The 17,970-nt window shown below is 46.4% G+C and overlaps 1 protein-coding gene across 2 annotated transcripts in view; it reads left to right on the top strand.

Moving 5' to 3' along the window:
* Nucleotides 1-17,970, top strand: part of LOC140164981 (uncharacterized) — a 128,662-nt gene that overhangs the window by 6,034 nt on the left and 104,658 nt on the right. The window contains exon 2 of one of the 2 annotated variants that reach the window (XM_072188387.1): nt 1,509-1,834. In XM_072188387.1, the coding sequence (XP_072044488.1) occupies nt 1,578-1,834 (257 nt within the window). In that variant the 5' untranslated portion in view covers nt 1,509-1,577. Of the gene's footprint in view, nt 1-1,504; nt 1,835-17,970 lie in introns of both variants that reach the window. The other variant, XM_072188386.1, reaches the window with a different exon arrangement.

The following is a 17,970-nucleotide window of genomic DNA, read 5'->3' as shown; positions in this document are numbered from 1 at the left end:
ACATCCATCGAATGTGTATCATCGGCCCTGTCGGATCCCATGGATTTGATTCATGCATGACCCCTGGTCAGTGTTACACATCCGGGTATATTTAAAAACAGCAGAAATGTGACACAACATACAGTTCGAATGGTGTAAAAAACAAATAAATATGCAAAGAAAAACCTGTTTACAATTTATTTGTTTTTTTGTGTCACATTTTTGTTGTTTTTTTAAAATAAAATTTAATAGGATTTGGTTCAAAATTTATACCGGTATCATTTTATTTAAAGTAATAATACAAGAAATTTTGCAAAAAAAATTATGAAAAATCTGCACTTAATTTGAAAAACACTCCATCTTTAACAACCCAAAGTATACTGTACCAAAAAGATTGAAAATATGTGTACCCAAATAGGCCAGTATGGATCCGAAAGTACGAAAAACTCCAGTCCCAGGTCAAATGAACTAAACTAACGTACCATATTGTCATGATATTAATAGGATTTCCGCGGTGTTACGCCGCGCGTTGTGCGGGGAGCGACGCGGTGAGCATTTGCGTTTGAGGAAGAGCTGCGCGAGGGGAAATGAGGAAAAATAATAAGTGGAAGGAATTCAAAAAGAGGAGAGAGGATGGAGAGAGGAATAAAAGGACTCTAAGTCTAAGAATTATTGTAAAACTTTCCTTGATGGTGTGATAATTGTGTGATTTCATAGTTTTATTCTAAAGAAGATAAGCCGGCAGCGAACGTAACATGGTGGCAGCGGAAAAAGTAAATCTACAGGTACGCCATTTCCAAGAAATAGCCTAAGAAAAACTCAAAGAAATCACCAAGAAAACATCAACGAAGTTTTCAAGAAGAAAAACTGAAAATTACCAAAGAAAACATCAACGAAGTTTTCAAGAAAGAAACTGAAAATTACCAAAGAAAACATCAACAAAGTTTTCAAGAAAGAAACTGGAAAATCGCTAAAGAAAACATCAACAAAGTTGTCATGATATTAATAGGATTTCCGCGATGTAACGCGGCGTTGTCTTGAGGGGAGCGACGCGGTGAGCATTTATGTTTGAGGAAGAGCTGCGCGAGGGGAAATGAGGAAAAATAATAAGTGGAAGGAATTCAAAAAGGAGGAGAGAGGATGGAGAGAGGAATAAAAGGACTCTAAGTCTAAGAATTATTGTAAAACTTTCCTTGATGGTGTGATAATTGTGTGATTTCATAGTTTTATTAAGAAGATAAGCCGGCAGCGAACGTAACACATACGAGTATTCTCTTGAACACACGCCCGGACGCTCCTGGTGCGCAACATTTTTTGAAATTTCAAAATTTACATATTCTTTTTACTTGGCCTTACTTACATGTATAAGCTTACTTACAATGGCATGAAAATTTCTGTATTTCGGTATGGGCGTTTATTAGTGGGGGCATTAACTTAAAGAGAGAATATGGTACATCCAAATTGAGACAAAAAAACAGTACCGTACCGTATGTTTATCAAGAATTTCTCTATCCATTCCTTGCAGAAAGTGCTGAAGTTATGTGACCATTATTTCACAAAGTGGATTTATAACACGACAGTGACCGACCGCTCGCAACATGGCTACTGAAATGACGGTAGAAGCTGTTGTCACCACCCCAAAGCCTCAAGTTGAGGCTGGAGCAGCAGCTGCTGCAGCACCGCCCCCTATGCGAGCCGCTGGGGGCGCTTCACATAACGAGACAGCCAACAATGATACAATGGCTAATGGAGACTTGCAATCCACGCAACCAAAGGAGGAGATATTTGAGGACCCTCCGCTTGTTAAGACGGATCGGTTTGGATTTACTGGCGGTAAACAGTTTACTGATGACGAGTAAGTATTGCATTCAAATTTCAATTCAGATTCTACTGAAATTTTTTGTTTGTTTGTTTGACTTTGTATCTGTTGGTATGAACATTGTTGTTGTTTTGGAACGTATGTCCTATGGATGAAAAGCAAATAGTAACTGCCCGCGGGGGTGGGGGCAGGGGCGGTCTTAGGCCATCGGTACATGGCAGTTAATAATTATGAACAGGAAAATTTGTGGAAAATGACATTTTTTGAAACTTCCGTTGGCAAAACATATTTCCGTTGGTACATTAACAAGTTTGTGCCACGCCCCCCTGGTTCCGAAAACCCGATTATGCCACTGACTGCCTGGGGTAACTGCATCATAGATCAACCGGCATCCTGAAGGGATTGCAGTAAAAACTGATGGTTGGTACTTCATCAAAAAGGCAAGTCTGAAACTGAAACATTTCTGGTTTACTATACAAAATGTTAATAAATCAAAAATTTTCCATTTCAGTTCTGATCCAAATATATACCGTATTTCGTCAAATAAACGCCCCCGGGGGCGTTACATTTTCCCAAGGGGGGGCGTTTATTCAAGGTCAATTTTAGAACGATAATTCCCGTTAAAATCATTAGGTAAAGTAAAAACACATGCTAAAATGACGAACTATGAACTAGAAACACTGACTTCTGGCTCACTTCCGGGTTTCTGATCCAGATTTTCGCCAATTATTGACACTATTATCGACCATGTTGGCAACTTGGTAAGCTTACTATATGCACAAGATAGCATGGAAATATCGGCATTTTTAAACATCTTGGTTGAAAAAAGTGGTGGGGGCGTTTATTTGAGGGGGGGCGACTATTTGGCGAAATACGGTACGTATGTTCTGTAAATTTATGTTTCTTTGATTTGTTTAATTTGTCTTTGCTTGCCTTAAACAAAACTAGGCATGTTGCCTAATCAGCCTCTTATACATTGTAGAGTTGGTCAACATGGTCAAAAGGGGAAGTATTAAATTAGGGTCAGCATATGTTGATAATGTTGAATTTTAACTTTAATTATTATTTTATAATTCATCCCAGTGTTTACCTGAAATTTTTTTTTTTTTTGCTGCAAGATACGTTAACAATTTCGAAATTTACTTTTTCAATTGAGTACAAATATGTTTGGCATCAATGTATATCAAGTGTACCCATAAGTTAGTATGTGTATGCAAAGCAGAGAAGAGCAAAAGTATTAAACTTGGGATTAATTTAATTTCCTCTAGAGTTGTATTTTAATCGCTATTAATTCAGTGTAATATGGAAACTTTCTCAGAAAAAGCATGTTGGCAAGAGCTCTTGGCACAATGTTTATCAAATGATTCATACCTTCAAAAGTAGGCTCCCCCTATTGTATCATTTATATCAATAAGGGCTCTTTTGAAATTCCCTTACACAGGAAGGTGTGCGCCATCCTGCAGCTTTCCTGTGTAGCCGCCTTTTGTTAAAATCATGTGTGATTATAACACTGCAATTAGCCACTTAAATTAGGAGCGCGCTTTCCTGGGTTGTGCGATGAGCCGTAGTCAGAGTAAATCTTCCCAGACTCAGTACACCGGTCGATCTTACCGCTTCGATGTTGATTAAGATACTTCTTGCATCGATCCCGAGATGCGGAAAAACCAATAGTCATTTTGTCCCACATAAATGAATAAATAACAAAACCCCCGATCCCCGAGTGGACTCACCCATTCGGTGACGTCACACACGATAATCATCCCTTATCCTCCTTGGTTTCTAGATGAGATAGACGTGTGGATTTTTCTTTACCAACGCTAAGTATCATTACTGAACCAAAGGATTTAGATATACAGTTTGTTTGTTACACTGAGGTAAAAACCAACCAGTATAGTCGCTAGGGAGATAGTTTTGACGACATTTTTCGCTAGAAAAGTGACAAAAACGATCCAAAAACTTAGCTTGTATGTGTGTTTCCGCTCATATACGGTACACACGTTTTCAAAATGGCCGCCCTTAGGACGCCATTTTATTTTTGTTCTCACGTAAAACAACTATAACAGACTAGTAAGTTACAATAGATGTTTGTACAGTACTGTGTATACATGTATGGTGAGTGATTATCGCTATGTTTATGGTGTGCTCTATCGTTATATCTTTCAGTACTGCGTCTGATGACGAGTTACTGCTAAGAGTTCGGTGGGTTTCGAAGGACCAGCCTGACAAATCTTCCCCAAAAGGTTTTCAGTTGTTCAACCCCGTGTATATATATTTGTATATCCTACCACTACATCAGCGCCAGCCACTGTGCGTGTGGGTCTGTTTATTGGGCTTGAGCTTGTGTTCGGGGGTAGTGCTGTACGCTCCCGATTACTACAATGTCTAGGCCTTGTCAATCATGCCCTTCCCTTGTACCAGAGTGGGACCCGCATCCACTCTGCTACTCCCACAGGGATTGCTCTAAATCAAATAAGTGTGCTTCCTTTTGCATAGGCTTATCGGACATCCACTTCGAGGATTTAGAAAGTAGCGCTAGTTTAGGTCTTCGACACAGACAGAAGACGAAGACTAAGAAACAGAAGCCTACAGGTAAGATTGATATGGTAGGTACTAGCGAGGCGGCAAGGGCCACGCTAAGGTAACCTCTGGGGCTCCGGTCCCGGCAAGCAGGCGGACCCTCCGGGACTGCTAGCGAGCCCGAAGGCCTAGCAGCCAGCGAAAGCACTGACTTAACGCTAAGCTAGTAGCAGGCAGCAGGGCGGTACTTGCCCTAACAGGCGAGTACGAGTCTACCAGTGGGATCTCTAGCGAGCTTCTTGCAGGTGGACACCCGTCTATTGCTGGCGAACGAGCGGGTCTAGCACCAGCGAAGTAGCCGGCGACGGACAGTATGCCAAGGGTACCCGGGCTTGCCTGGGTTGAATCCTAGCATACAGCGTGCAGCGGACTTGCCTCGGCCGGGCTGTAGCACGCAGCGTGCCAGTGGAGCCCCGGGCTTGCCTGGGTTGAGCCACGGCACGCAGCACGCTTTTCGTTCCCCGCAAGGGTCGAATGAAAACGTGCATGGGTTTAGCAGAGACAATAGCGGGGCTAACGCTTCAGGTGTAGTCTTAGCAGAACCAACTGGGGTGGTCACACGGCAGCGTTCCATGGTGGGACCGCCGAGTGATTCCCTGGGCCTTGGAATGGCTGCCGGCTGTCCTCCGGGACTGGCTAGCGGCTATACGGGGTTGGGCTCGCAGTCTCTCACGGGACAGCGACCCAAGTGCAAACAGTGGCAGCTACCGAGACGAAGCTACGGCTTGACTTCAGTGGTAGCCACTATGCACGCGCCCATAGCTGCCGTGAGTGGTCCGCCACACACAGCGACCTTGGCGAGGCTCAAGAGGTTAGGGTAGGTAGTTTGAACAGCCTGGCTGATCAACAACCCACTTATGTCCTCGAGAGCCAGCAGAGCGTGGGTGATCCATTACAGTCAATGGGTCAATTACCCTCTTATGATCGATCACTATCTATTCAGCGGAGCATGGCTCCATTGATTGATACTGCCTATTCAGGTAGCGAGGTGACTGATCGGGGGTATACACGCTCAGCTACCCGTGATACTAGGCAAGCTCCTTTTAGCCAAGGGACAGCCAGTATAGCGGGTACCCATACACACGGCTTGATCCTCTAGCGGGGCGCTGTGAGGCATGGGTACAGTGGTGCGCGGCCGAGCCCTACCGGGCACCTACGCTACAACCACGCAGGTACCGCAGTACTGCCCTGGTTACCACAGTCTCTGTGGCAACAGGGGGAGGCGGTACTGGTACTGCCGCTCCATGGGGTTTCCCTGGTGGCGGATCCTTTCAGGGTCAGCTACCAACAGGGTATGCCCGTGGTATCCGCCGCAGGGTGGTTTCTTCCACGGTCTAGCACCGTGGCAAGTGCCGCCTAGCGTTGGGCAAGCAGTACCACCAGTTGTTACCCAACCCGGCGGCGAGTGGCTAACCCTGATACAGCTCAGGGTAGGCCGCACACTGCTATGGCTAGGGCGACAGCAGCGAGAGCGTCATGGATCCCGGTGCTATAGCTAGCATCTCGGGTCTAGCGGGAGTACTCCCTCTTCTGCTGGTGTTCAGTTGGCTAGCCACACGGTGGCGCCACCTCCCTGTCCACCTTCAGATGCCCGTCGTCAGATCTCTTCCTCATCAGAGAGTGAGTCAGAGTCTGAAGGCGAGGGAAAGGAGTCGGAAGATGACACCAGTAGCGACTCACAGTCTGATGAGGCTGTGCAGCTAGCTTCAGGTATCCTTCCCCGCTTCCCGTGAGGAACTCGCTAGCAATGGTCTACCTGCGGACACCGCTGAGGTGATGAGCCGTGTGGCCCAAGGTTTGGGCCTGGCTTTCTCTCAGGAGGAGTCCGTTCAGGAGGACCAGGGCATCTTTTCAGTAGGATGCCCAGCTAGCGCGTCCACACACGGGTCGCCCGCACTTGCGTTCCCGGCGGACCTCAAGGGCAGGTGTCGTAGGGCTGTCAGGCTCGCTGGAGCTTCGACGCCGCGTGCTTGCACGCTTCCACCGCGTGTTTCGCAGGAGGACTACTGAAACCTACCTCAGGGTCCCTGACATGGATCCAGACGTTGCCAGCGCCTGCCGCTAGCGCCAAGGCGCACGGGTCGTCTCTCCCCAGTGGGAGGAGGAGCTAAAGCTCATCGATAAGCGAGCACGCCGCTTATCAGAGTCTCTAGCGTCGCTACCACGCTTGCCGAGCACCTCGGTAGGAAGGTAGCGAACGACCACGGGCAACGCCGAACTCTTCCGCGAGGTTAATCTGTTAGCGGTGCTAACAGCTAACCTCAACGAGAGTTCTATGGGCCTAGCCCATAGGATGTCATCTCGCCGCCGGGAGAATGCCTGTCTGTCCCTCCAGTCAACTTACGGCTCCGACTTTGCTGAAGCAATGAAGAAGTCTGACTCGGTGGGACAGGGGCTACTCTTTGGACAGGCCTTTTGCGCTACGGTGGAGGACCGGGCAAAGAAGGCCACCAATGAGAGCACTCTGAAGAAGTCAGAGGCTGCCCTGACCAAGGGGAAGGGCAGTAAGGCGAAGAAGAAGCACAAGAAGAAGAAGTCTTCTAAGCGTTCTTCTGCGCCAGCTCCGGCTTCAGCAGGACGCGCACCACAGACTACACCCGAGCCTGAGGCTACTCCAGCACCTCCCAAAAAATCTGGGAAGCGCAAGAGTAGTTCTGGATCGTATGGCAAGCCCCCTAAGAAGAGCCGTTCTTCTAAGGGTGGCAAACCAGATCGGTCCTGAGGGCACGGCGGTCGACAGTCCATGCCGGCAGGTTTGGACTTCCACAGGGATTCCCCTGTGGGCGGCCGCTGTGCATTACGCCCAGAGATGGCATGCCATCTCACCGGCGCCTGGGTATTGTCAGTGGTCAGTGGGGGTTACGGGCGGGAATTTACCAGCCACCCCTCGTGCGCCTGCACGATTCAGAGGTCCACGGTAGTGCCGCCAGACGGCCCCCAGCGGCGGGCACTACTATCAGAGGTCACTCAGCTTCTCACGAAGCAAGCGATTGTCCCGGTCTACCCCCCTTTCACCAAGGGGTTTTGGAGCACTTTTTTTCTGGCTCCAAAGAAGACCGGCGATTGAGGCTCATTCTGAACCTCAAGCCGTTGAACGAGTTCATCAGGCCCAAGAGGTTCAGAATGGAGACTCGCTTCGGTGCTAGCCTGCCCCATCAAGGGTATGTGGGCGGCATCGCTAGATCGCTCGGCCGCATATCTGCATGTTCCGATCGCACCTCAAGATCAGAGGTTTCTACGCTTCAAGGTACAGGGTCAAACTTACCAGTTTCGATGCCTGCCATTCGCTTGTCCACCTCCCCAGAGTGTTTACACTCCTGGTCAGGGCGGTGGCAGCGCACCTGAAGCGCAGGGGAGTCAACATGTGTTGCTACCTGGGCGATTGGTTCATTTACGGACGCACCCCACTGGAGACACAGTGTCTCGTGGAGTTAGTAGTCCGTACGGTGCGGGACCTGGGATTTCTGATCAACGCCAAGAAATCCAATTTGGTCCCGACGCCGACCCCACTATTCTTAGGGGCCCAGATCAACCTCAAGGAGGGGATCGCGGCGCCCTCACCCGAGAGGGTGACGAACATGGCGAGGTGTGCCCGACTCTTGGCCGAGTCAGAGGGAGCACCCGCTGTGGCATGGATGAAGGTTTTGGGCCTTATGGCCAGTATGGTAGACCGCGTACCGTACAGCCGCTTTCACATGAGGCCTATACAACTACACCTTCTAGCCTTTTACAGGCCCAGTCGTCACCCAATATCCCTCGCGGTTCCGATGTCGGAGATCGCGCGAGAGGAACTCTGGTGGTGGACCCATCAGCCCAATTTGACTCAAGGTGTCAGGTTCCTGCACCAGCGGTGCGTCCACGTAGTGACGACCGACGCGTCAAAAGCTGGGCTGGGGGGCCACATCCACGGGACTCAGTCTCGGGCCTATGGTCGGCCACGGAGACGGAGTTCCATATCAACCTTCTCGAACTTTGGGCAGTGGAGAGAACTCTCCAGCATTTCGAGAAGGTGATCGTGGGATCTCATATCGTTGTCCAAACGGACAACACAACCGTGTAGCCTACCTCAACAGACAAGGGGCACCAGGTCACCACGGTTGTGCCTGCACGCACTACGCCTGATAGGGTGGTGCAAGGCCAGGCAGATTACGCTGAGAGCGATGCACATTGCGGAGTCACCAACATCCTCGCGACGATCTGTCACGAGGAAAGGTGTCGGGACCTACAGAATGGTCCCTTGCTCCGCAGGTCGCCCAGACGATCTTCGAGGTGATGTACCACCCTCGATAGATTTGTTCGCATCTCATCGCAATCATCAGCTGCCGGTGTACTGCTCGAGGGTCGCAGACCCACAGGCATTCGCCGTGGACGCTCTGTCCGTGAGACTGGGGAGGAATGACTGCTTACGCTTTCCCCGATCTCACTGCTCGCAAGGGTAGTGACCAAGATCGGGAGGAGGATTGCAACGTCATTCTGATAGCACCGTTCTGGCGAAACACCTGTGGTTTCGACCGATGGTGGATCTACTAGCGGCACAGCCGCGAGTACTCCCCGAGTTACCAAATCTACTCCGGATGCCCGGAGGAGAGGTACCAAGTCTACCACTAGAGCACCTGCAGTTAGCTGCATGGCCCTTATCAGGGAACGTCTCGGCGGAGGGAGGCTTTTCATCAGAAGCTGCTTCTCTCATCGCCGGGGGTAGACGAGAGTCTACCCTCCGTCCGTATAGTCAGCGTTTGGCTCCCTACTACGCATGGTGCGATGAGAGAAATACATCTCCCACTAGAGCCCCTGTGCCTCTAGTGGCAGATTTTCTGACAGAAAAGTTCAGGTCAGGACTTCAGCAGGCAACGATAGCCAACTATAAGTCAGCCATTCTCTCGATTCATCGGGATTTGAAGACGGGTCGACTATCAATTCAGATGGGTCCCTAAGTCTTCTTCTCGACGGTATGTTCAACGAGCGCCCGCCGAAAGGAAGGTGGTCCCTCCATGGGACCTCAACACAGTCTTGGAGTATATTAAGTGTCCCCCTTTGAGCCCCTGTCAAAAGCGACCCTTAAATACGTCACTCTTAAGGCGGCCTTTCTTCTGGCGTTGGCTTCGGGACGGCGCTGCTCAGAGTTGCACGCAGTCTCGAGTCAGCCTCCGTATTTACTAACAACGGAGCGACGCTGTTTCTTCGCCCGGATTTCCTTGCAAAAATGAGCAAAGTACATTCCGACACTCGCCCTCTTCCTCCCCAGTATTGGGCAGGGTTCAAATCAATAGCCGAAGACAGGTTGTGGTGCCCGGTGAGGGCGCTACAGCACTACCTTGGCGAACACAAACCTTAAGAGGGGCTCATGACCGCTTATTTATCACTCACGCAGAACCGCACGGTCCAGCCGCTAAACAGACTCTGGCACGGTGGCTGGTCCAGGTGTTGGTGGACTCGGGGCGGCAAAAGACGCCGCCCCAAGGCCCACTCAACCAGATCTGTCTCATCTTCGTGGGCCTACCATAGGGGGTCCCCATAGAAGAGATTTGTCAGGCTGTGTCTTGGAAGAACCCGTCGTCCTTTTCCACGGTTTACTACAAAAACGTAAACCAACGACCAGGCGATAAGTTCTCCAGGGCTATTCTGCGGAGATAATATGGTGGTTGGGTATCAGGTGTTTTATGGACAATCAGAATTCCAACATGGTAAGAACCAGTGTTTCTATTCTTAACCACTGAACTTTCAGTTCAGGGTTTTTGTCTGTTCACGTAGTCTTTCTGTTTCCGGCCGTGAGGGGGGAAATAGTTTGACCTCGCGATTACCATGCTACCCACTCTCCCGATCCTTATCAGATGCTGGCCAATCTTGTACCTCCATCCGTCGGTTACTTGCTAGATCGATCTTTCAGATGTTGATGCAAGAAGTATCTTAATCAACATCGGAACGGTAAGATCGACCGGTGTACTGAGTCTAGTCCCAAACAAAAATGTTTGGTAGACTCATAACCGGTGCGATCTTACCTTTCCGATGTTGATTATCCCGACCCCGGCCGCCCCTACAAGTTTGGCGAGTAGGGGCTGCCCAAGTCGGATAAGGGATGATTATCGTAGTGTGACGTCACCGAATGGGTGAGTCCACTCGGGGATCGGGGTTTTGTTATTTATTCATTTATGTGGGACAAAATGACTATTGGTTTTTTCCGCATCTCGGGATCGATGCAAGAAGTATCTTAATCAACATCGGAAAGGTAAGATCGCACCGGTTATGAGTCTACCAAACATTTTGTTTGGGACTATTCGTCATGGACCACTTCAAAAGGCAGGGTGTATCACTGATGCATATAATCCATCCGTTTTATGACCGAGCTTTCCTGAGGCGCGCGCTTAGCGAGGGGAATCCTGCCTTCTTTCTGTGTGAAAACGTGGTAGGGTATTTCGATATGAGCCCTAACAAATTTGATGCCAGTTTAATACTAATCTTATTATTTCTTATAAATGTCAAAATATCAAAAGGCCCAATTTTGACATATACTCTTGGTTTTATTTTGTGGGGACAGATAACAGAGTTGTATTATTTTACCCCAAGGCTCATGTTGTGGTTTGTACGTTATTTGTTCTGTCTTTCAGGTCTAGAACTTTATTTGAAATCCTCAAGGCACAAAATATCCTGTTGGTGGTTTCAAGTCACCCACACAAAATTCTTTCCCTTTCTCTTAACTTGTAATGCATTACAATGTATGTCTAAGACCTTTAGAATGTTTTCTGACTAACACAGGTTATAATGTGTGACCAGTGATAGGTGAATTCAATCCTGAAGTTTATTCATTTGGTTTGTGGTTAGTTGACAGTTTGTATGGCTGACAGTTCCTCACTTCAGAAATGTGATGTCATAGTTGATGATCTTTAGCCAAAGCAAAACATTCTTGGAGAGGTTGCACAGATATTTTAAACAAATCTGTTTTCTTCTAAAACTTAAAAGGAACAATATTGAATTTTGAAAGTAAATGTTTTACATTTTAAAAATACAAATAAAGTTCTCCTGTCACAGTCTTTTAAGAACAACATCTGCTCTCAGCCCTCGTCCTTGATGTAGCACTACGTGGCATACGTTCTTCTTCGTGTATCGAAGCTATGTGCTTTGATATCAGCATTAGTACGCACCTCTTCTCCACTCAGCATGTTCATTTTTGCTATGTTAGTCTTTTTGTATTTAGATTTAATATTTGTTATTTATTTGTTATTTGGTTAATTACTCATTTCTGGAAGTACATGTATGACTGCATTAACCCAATAAGGCCAATATCATTGAAGAACTTTAAAAATAGCAAAAATTCCTGGAGGTCTTTAGGGCACCGCATTCTAACTTTGGCAAAATCCTACAGGGAAAAACAACACATTTACCCTTGAACTTGTGTATAAATAATTGTAACACTAAAGTTGCCTGTAGTGGTTCAATTATTTTGAAATTGGAGGAGTTTATTCCCAAGTCATTTATCTATTTAGACATTGGTTCATTGGATGGGTGAATGTTTTGCTGGTGATAAATGTGGTGTCAGATAATTACATCTCCTGGGTTAATACATACAAATGTGTGTGGGATGCAAAGACAATGTCAAAGAGAACTTGTGTGTTACTTTATTTAATATTATCAGTTTTGAAAAAGGATTTTGTAGCGATGCTGTAGGCTCCGATGTCGGAGATCGCGCGAGAGGAACTCTGGTGGTGGACCCATCAGCCCAATTTGACTCAAGGTGTCAGGTTCCTGCACCAGCGGTGCGTCCACGTAGTGACGACCGACGCGTCAAAAGCTGGGCTGGGGGGCCACATCCACGGGACTCAGTCTCGGCCTATGGTCGGCCACGGAGACGGAGTTCCATATCAACCTTCTCGAACTTTGGGCAGTGGAGAGAACTCTCCAGCATTTCGAGAAGGTGATCGTGGGATCTCATATCGTTGTCCAAACGGACAACACAACCGTGGTAGCCTACCTCAACAGACAAGGGGGCACCAGGTCACCACGGTTGTGCCTGCACGCACTACGCCTGATAGGGTGGTGCAAGGCCAGGCAGATTACGTTGAGAGCGATGCACATTGCGGGAGTCACCAACATCCTCGCGGACGATCTGTCACGAGGAAAGGTGTCGGGACCTACAGAATGGTCCCTTGCTCCGCAGGTCGCCCAGACGATCTTCGAGGTGATGTACCACCCCTCGATAGATTTGTTCGCATCTCATCGCAATCATCAGCTGCCGGTGTACTGCTCGAGGGTCGCAGACCCACAGGCATTCGCCGTGGGCGCTCTGTCCGTGAGACTGGGGAGGAATGACTGCTTACGCTTTCCCCGATCTCACTGCTCGCAAGGGTAGTGACCAAGATCGGGAGGAGGATTGCAACGCATTCTGATAGCACCGTTCTGGCGAAACACCTGTGGTTTCGACCGATGGTGGATCTACTAGCGGCACAGCCGCGAGTACTCCCCGAGTTACCAAATCTACTCCGGATGCCCGGAGGAGAGGTACCAAGTCTACCACTAGAGCACCTGCAGTTAGCTGCATGGCCCTTATCAGGAACGTGCGGCGGAGGGAGGCTTTTCATCAGAAGCTGCTTCTCATCGCCGGGGTAGACGAGAGTCTACCCTCCGTGACGTATAGTCAGCGTTTGGCTCCCTACGCGCATGGTGCGATGAGAGATACATCTCCCACTAGAGCCCCTGTGCCTCTAGTGGCAGATTTTCTGACAGAAAAGTTCAGGTCAGGACTTCAGCAGGCAACGATAGCCAACTATAAGTCAGCCATTCTCTCGATTCATCGGGATTTGAAGACGGGTCGACTATCAATTCAGATGGGTCCCTAAGTCTTCTTCTCGACGGTATGTTCAACGAGCGCCCGCCGGAAAGGAAGGTGGTCGCCTCCATGGGACCTCAACACAGTCTTGGAGTATATTAAGGGTCCCCCTTTTGTTTTTTTTTTTAAAGCGAGCCTTAAATACGCCACTCTTAAGGCGGCCTTTCTTCTGGCGTTGGCTTCGGGACGGCGCTGCTCAGAGTTGCACGCAGTCTCAAGTCAGCCTCCGTGATTACTAACAACGGAGCGACGCTGTTTCTTCGCCCGGATTTCCTTGCAAAAATGAGCAAAGTACATTCCGACACTCGCCCTCTTCCTCCCCAGTATTGGGCAGGGTTCGTCAATAGCCAAGACAGGTTGTGGTGCCCGGTGAGGCGCTACAGCACTACCTTGGCCGAACACAAACCTTAAGAGGGGCTCATGACCGCTTATTTATCACTCACGCAGAACCGCACGGTCCAGCCGCTAAACAGACTCTGGCACGGTGGCTGGTCCAGGTGTTGGTGGACTCGGGGGCGGCAAAAGACGCCGCCCCCAAGGCCCACTCAACCAGATCTATCTCATCTTCGTGGGCCTACCATAGGGGGGTCCCCATAGAAGAGATTTGTCAGGCTGTGTCTTGGAAGAACCCGTCGTCCTTTTCCACGGTTTACTACAAAAGCGTAAACCAACGACCAGGCGATAAGTTCTCCAGGGCTATTCTGCGGAGATAATATGGTGGTTGGGTATCAGGTGTTTTATGGACAATCAGAATTCCAACATGGTAAGAACCAGTGTTTCTATTCTTAACCACTGAACTTTCAGTTCAGCGGTTTTTGTCTGTTCACGTAGTCTTTCTGTTTCCGGCCGTGAGGGGGGGGAAATAGTTTGACCTCGCGATTACCATGCTACCCACTCTCCCGATCCTTATCAGATGCTGGCCAATCTTGTACCTCCATCCGTCGGTTACTTGCTAGATCGATCTTTCAGATGTTGATGCAAGAAGTATCTTAATCAACATCGGAAACGGTAAGATCGACCGGTGTACTGAGTCTAGTCCCAAACAAAATGTTTGGTAGACTCATAACCGTGCGATCTTACCTTTCCGATGTTGATTATCCGACCCGCCGCCCCTACAAGTTTGGCGGTAGGGGCTGCCCAAGTCGGATAAGGATGATTATCGTAGTGACGTCACCGAATGGGTGAGTCCACTCGGGGATCGGGGTTTTTGTTATTTATTCATTTATGTGGGACAAAATGACTATTGGTTTTTTCCGCATCTCGGGATCGATGCAAGAAGTATCTTAATCAACATCGGAAAGGTAAGATCGCACCGGTTATGAGTCTACCAAACATTTTTGTTTGGGACTATTCGCATGGACCACTTCAAAAGGCAGGGTGTATCACTGATGCATATAATCCATCCGTTTTATGACCGAGCTTTCCTGAGGCGCGCTTAGCGAGGGAATCCTGCCTTCTTTCTGTGTGAAAACGTGGTAGGGTATTTCGATATGAGCCCTAACAAATTTGATGCCAGTTTAATACTAATCTTATTATTTCTTATAAATGTCAAAATATCAAAAGGCCCAATTTTGACATATACTCTTGGTTTTATTTTGTGGGGACAGATAACAGAGTTGTATTATTTTACCCCAAGGCTCATGTTGTGGTTTGTACGTTATTTGTTCTGTCTTTCAGGTCTAGAACTTTATTTGAAATCCTCAAGGCACAAAATATCCTGTTGGTGGTTTCAAGTCACCCACACAAAATTCTTTCCCTTTCTCTTAACTTGTAATGCATTACAATGTATGTCTAAGACCTTTAGAATGTTTTCTGACTAACACAGGTTATAATGTGTGACCAGTGATAGGTGAATTCAATCCTGAAGTTTATTCATTTGGTTTGTGGTTAGTTGACAGTTTGTATGGCTGACAGTTCCTCACTTCAGAAATGTGATGTCATAGTTGATGATCTTTAGCCAAAGCAAAACATTCTTGGAGAGGTTGCACAGATATTTTAAACAAATCTGTTTTCTTCTAAAACTTAAAAGGAACAATATTGAATTTTGAAAGTAAATGTTTTACATTTTAAAAATACAAATAAAGTTCTCCTGTCACAGTCTTTTAAGAACAACATCTGCTCTCAGCCCTCGTCCTTGATGTAGCACTACGTGGCATACGTTCTTCTTCGTGTATCGAAGCTATGTGCTTTGATATCAGCATTAGTACGCACCTCTTCTCCACTCAGCATGTTCATTTTTGCTATGTTAGTCTTTTTGTATTTAGATTTAATATTTGTTATTTATTTGTTATTTGGTTAATTACTCATTTCTGGAAGTACATGTATGACTGCATTAACCCAATAAGGCCAATATCATTGAAGAACTTTAAAAATAGCAAAAATTCCTGGAGGTCTTTAGGGGCACCGCATTCTAACTTTGGCAAAATCCTACAGGGAAAAACAACACATTTACCCTTGAACTTGTGTATAAATAATTGTAACACTAAAGTTGCCTGTAGTGGTTCAATTATTTTGAAATTGGAGGAGTTTATTCCCAAGTCATTTATCTATTTAGACATTGGTTCATTGGATGGGTGAATGTTTTGCTGGTGATAAATGTGGTGTCAGATAATTACATCTCCTGGGTTAATACATACAAATGTGTGTGGGATGCAAAGACAATGTCAAAGAGAACTTGTGTGTTACTTTATTTAATATTATCAGTTTTGAAAAAGGATTTTGTAGCGATGCTGTAGGCTAAATATGTTTTTTTTTAAAATAATTTGTTTAAATTTTGTGTTTGTTTATACTTGAATGTGTGACTGTTTATAGTGTACCGGTAGTACGTTAGCAAATTTTGTCATGGACTGCCTTTTGGAATTTGCAGGAGAGCATTCAGGAGCCTTCAAGGAGAGCTGTTTAGAGCATTTGTAACAATGGAATAAGGAGAGAATGATCAACTACATTGTAAGGAGAGCTAAAGATCACTATCCAGTCTATCCTATATCTGGTTTAAGGAGAGGAGTAGAGAGTGATTGCTCTTGCTCTCCTCAAAATGGCAGTATGCTCCCTAAAATATGACCAGTTGAGTTTGAGAATAAATTGTTATTAAAAATTATATTATAACCATAATTTGGGTGAGCCTTTTCAGTAACCACAGTAACAAACCTGGATTGCGTATAATGTGTGTGTCATGTTGATGGGGGGAGGTATAAAATCAAATGTTTCCCACTAGTGACTATCCACCCTACATGTACATGTACATTACTACATATATATACACCACATAACATCAAAGCCAAAGGTTTATACATTATAGGCCATGTACAATTGTACATGTAGGCGTGACTTCATAATTTGTGCACAATTAATTTGATATTGAACTTCACTTTACCACCCATAGCTCCTGTGTATGGGTTATAAATATACTATTTAATTCAATTAATTACTGTACTTGATACTACCAGTAACAAGTTACAGATTTATTACAAAGTACCCGTAAAGCATTCTACTTGTCATGGCTCAATACAAAAATTCAAGTTCACTGCACTCTCATATATTCCACAGGTGTAAGGAAGGCCTGGTTGAATTGTTGGGCACATTAAACAGAAGGGAGGAGTAGGATTTTTGACATGATTTTTGACAAGCTGCAGAAGAGTGGGAGGGGGCAACCAATTTGGGCAGACCAGTTCTGAAATTAACCACTTTATAGCTTATAAATATACAGGGGTTACATTTGCAATTGGGGAGGGGCAGATTGCACCAACACAGTCTATTGGTAAATACACTGATACATGTACATTGTAGGCACATTTATAGTAATAGTATGTATGGACTGGACTACTGTTGTTTTGACATGGGATATAAGACATTGAATATACAGAACTGAAGTTTACTGGACTGGAGTGTTACGGGTGGTACAATATTTATGTGTACCCCTGGGTTGGTGAATTATAGGGTGGGGGCAAGAATTTTTAGCAGGTCGAAAGGGGGAGTCGAGCGGTTTTTGCAGGTCGGAAGGGGGGGGGGCAAGCGATTTTGGGCCCGTTTATATTACGCCCTAAAAAGGTGTAGGAAAACGTTTCGAACACGTTCAAATTATATGAAAATTTCCTGCTCGCTGCGCTCACATTATAATTTATATAAGACAAGTTACGGTTTTAAATTCAGGTTCCCCAAAATCTTGCATGTGGGGGGGGCAAAAAGTTTTGGCACATCAAAAAAGGGGGGGGCAAAGAGTTTTTGGCACATCAAAAAAGGGGGGGGCAAAGAGTTTTGGCACAGCCAAAGGGGGGGGGGGGGGGGGGAGACCGTTTTGAGAATTCACCACCCTGGGGTACACATAATTATTGCACTACCCGTTATTTCTTGGAAAGCAATTTTATCAGATTACTCAATCCTGTACTGTTAATTTCCAAAGGTTATTGTTTATGTAGGTCATCTGTGGACATATTTGTCAGGAAGGAAAAATGTACCACACTCATTTATATCAAGTGTTAGGAACTGTAGGCCTACACATGTCACAGAGGGCCTACACCTACATGTACCGGTACATGTTCTTGATTTCAGAATCAATTGCAACTTGGAAGATACATGTAGTTGAAATGAGATAGAAGCATGATAAATCAGTTGACCTTAACCTGACCCCTGTCATACTGAATGTGTGTAGGAGTGGAAACCAGACAAAAACTTGACTGGCAACTTCACACGTATTTTAAAAATAAAAATCCCTTTAAAAAAGGATGTGCAGTGCCAAAGTTAACTGGGGGGTTACTTACAGTTACAATTTACATCA

This window comes from Amphiura filiformis, chromosome 11 (assembly GCF_039555335.1).
Source record: "Amphiura filiformis chromosome 11, Afil_fr2py, whole genome shotgun sequence".
Taxonomy (NCBI): Eukaryota; Metazoa; Echinodermata; class Ophiuroidea; order Amphilepidida; family Amphiuridae; genus Amphiura; species Amphiura filiformis.
This window is presented reverse-complemented; position numbering and strand designations above follow the sequence as displayed.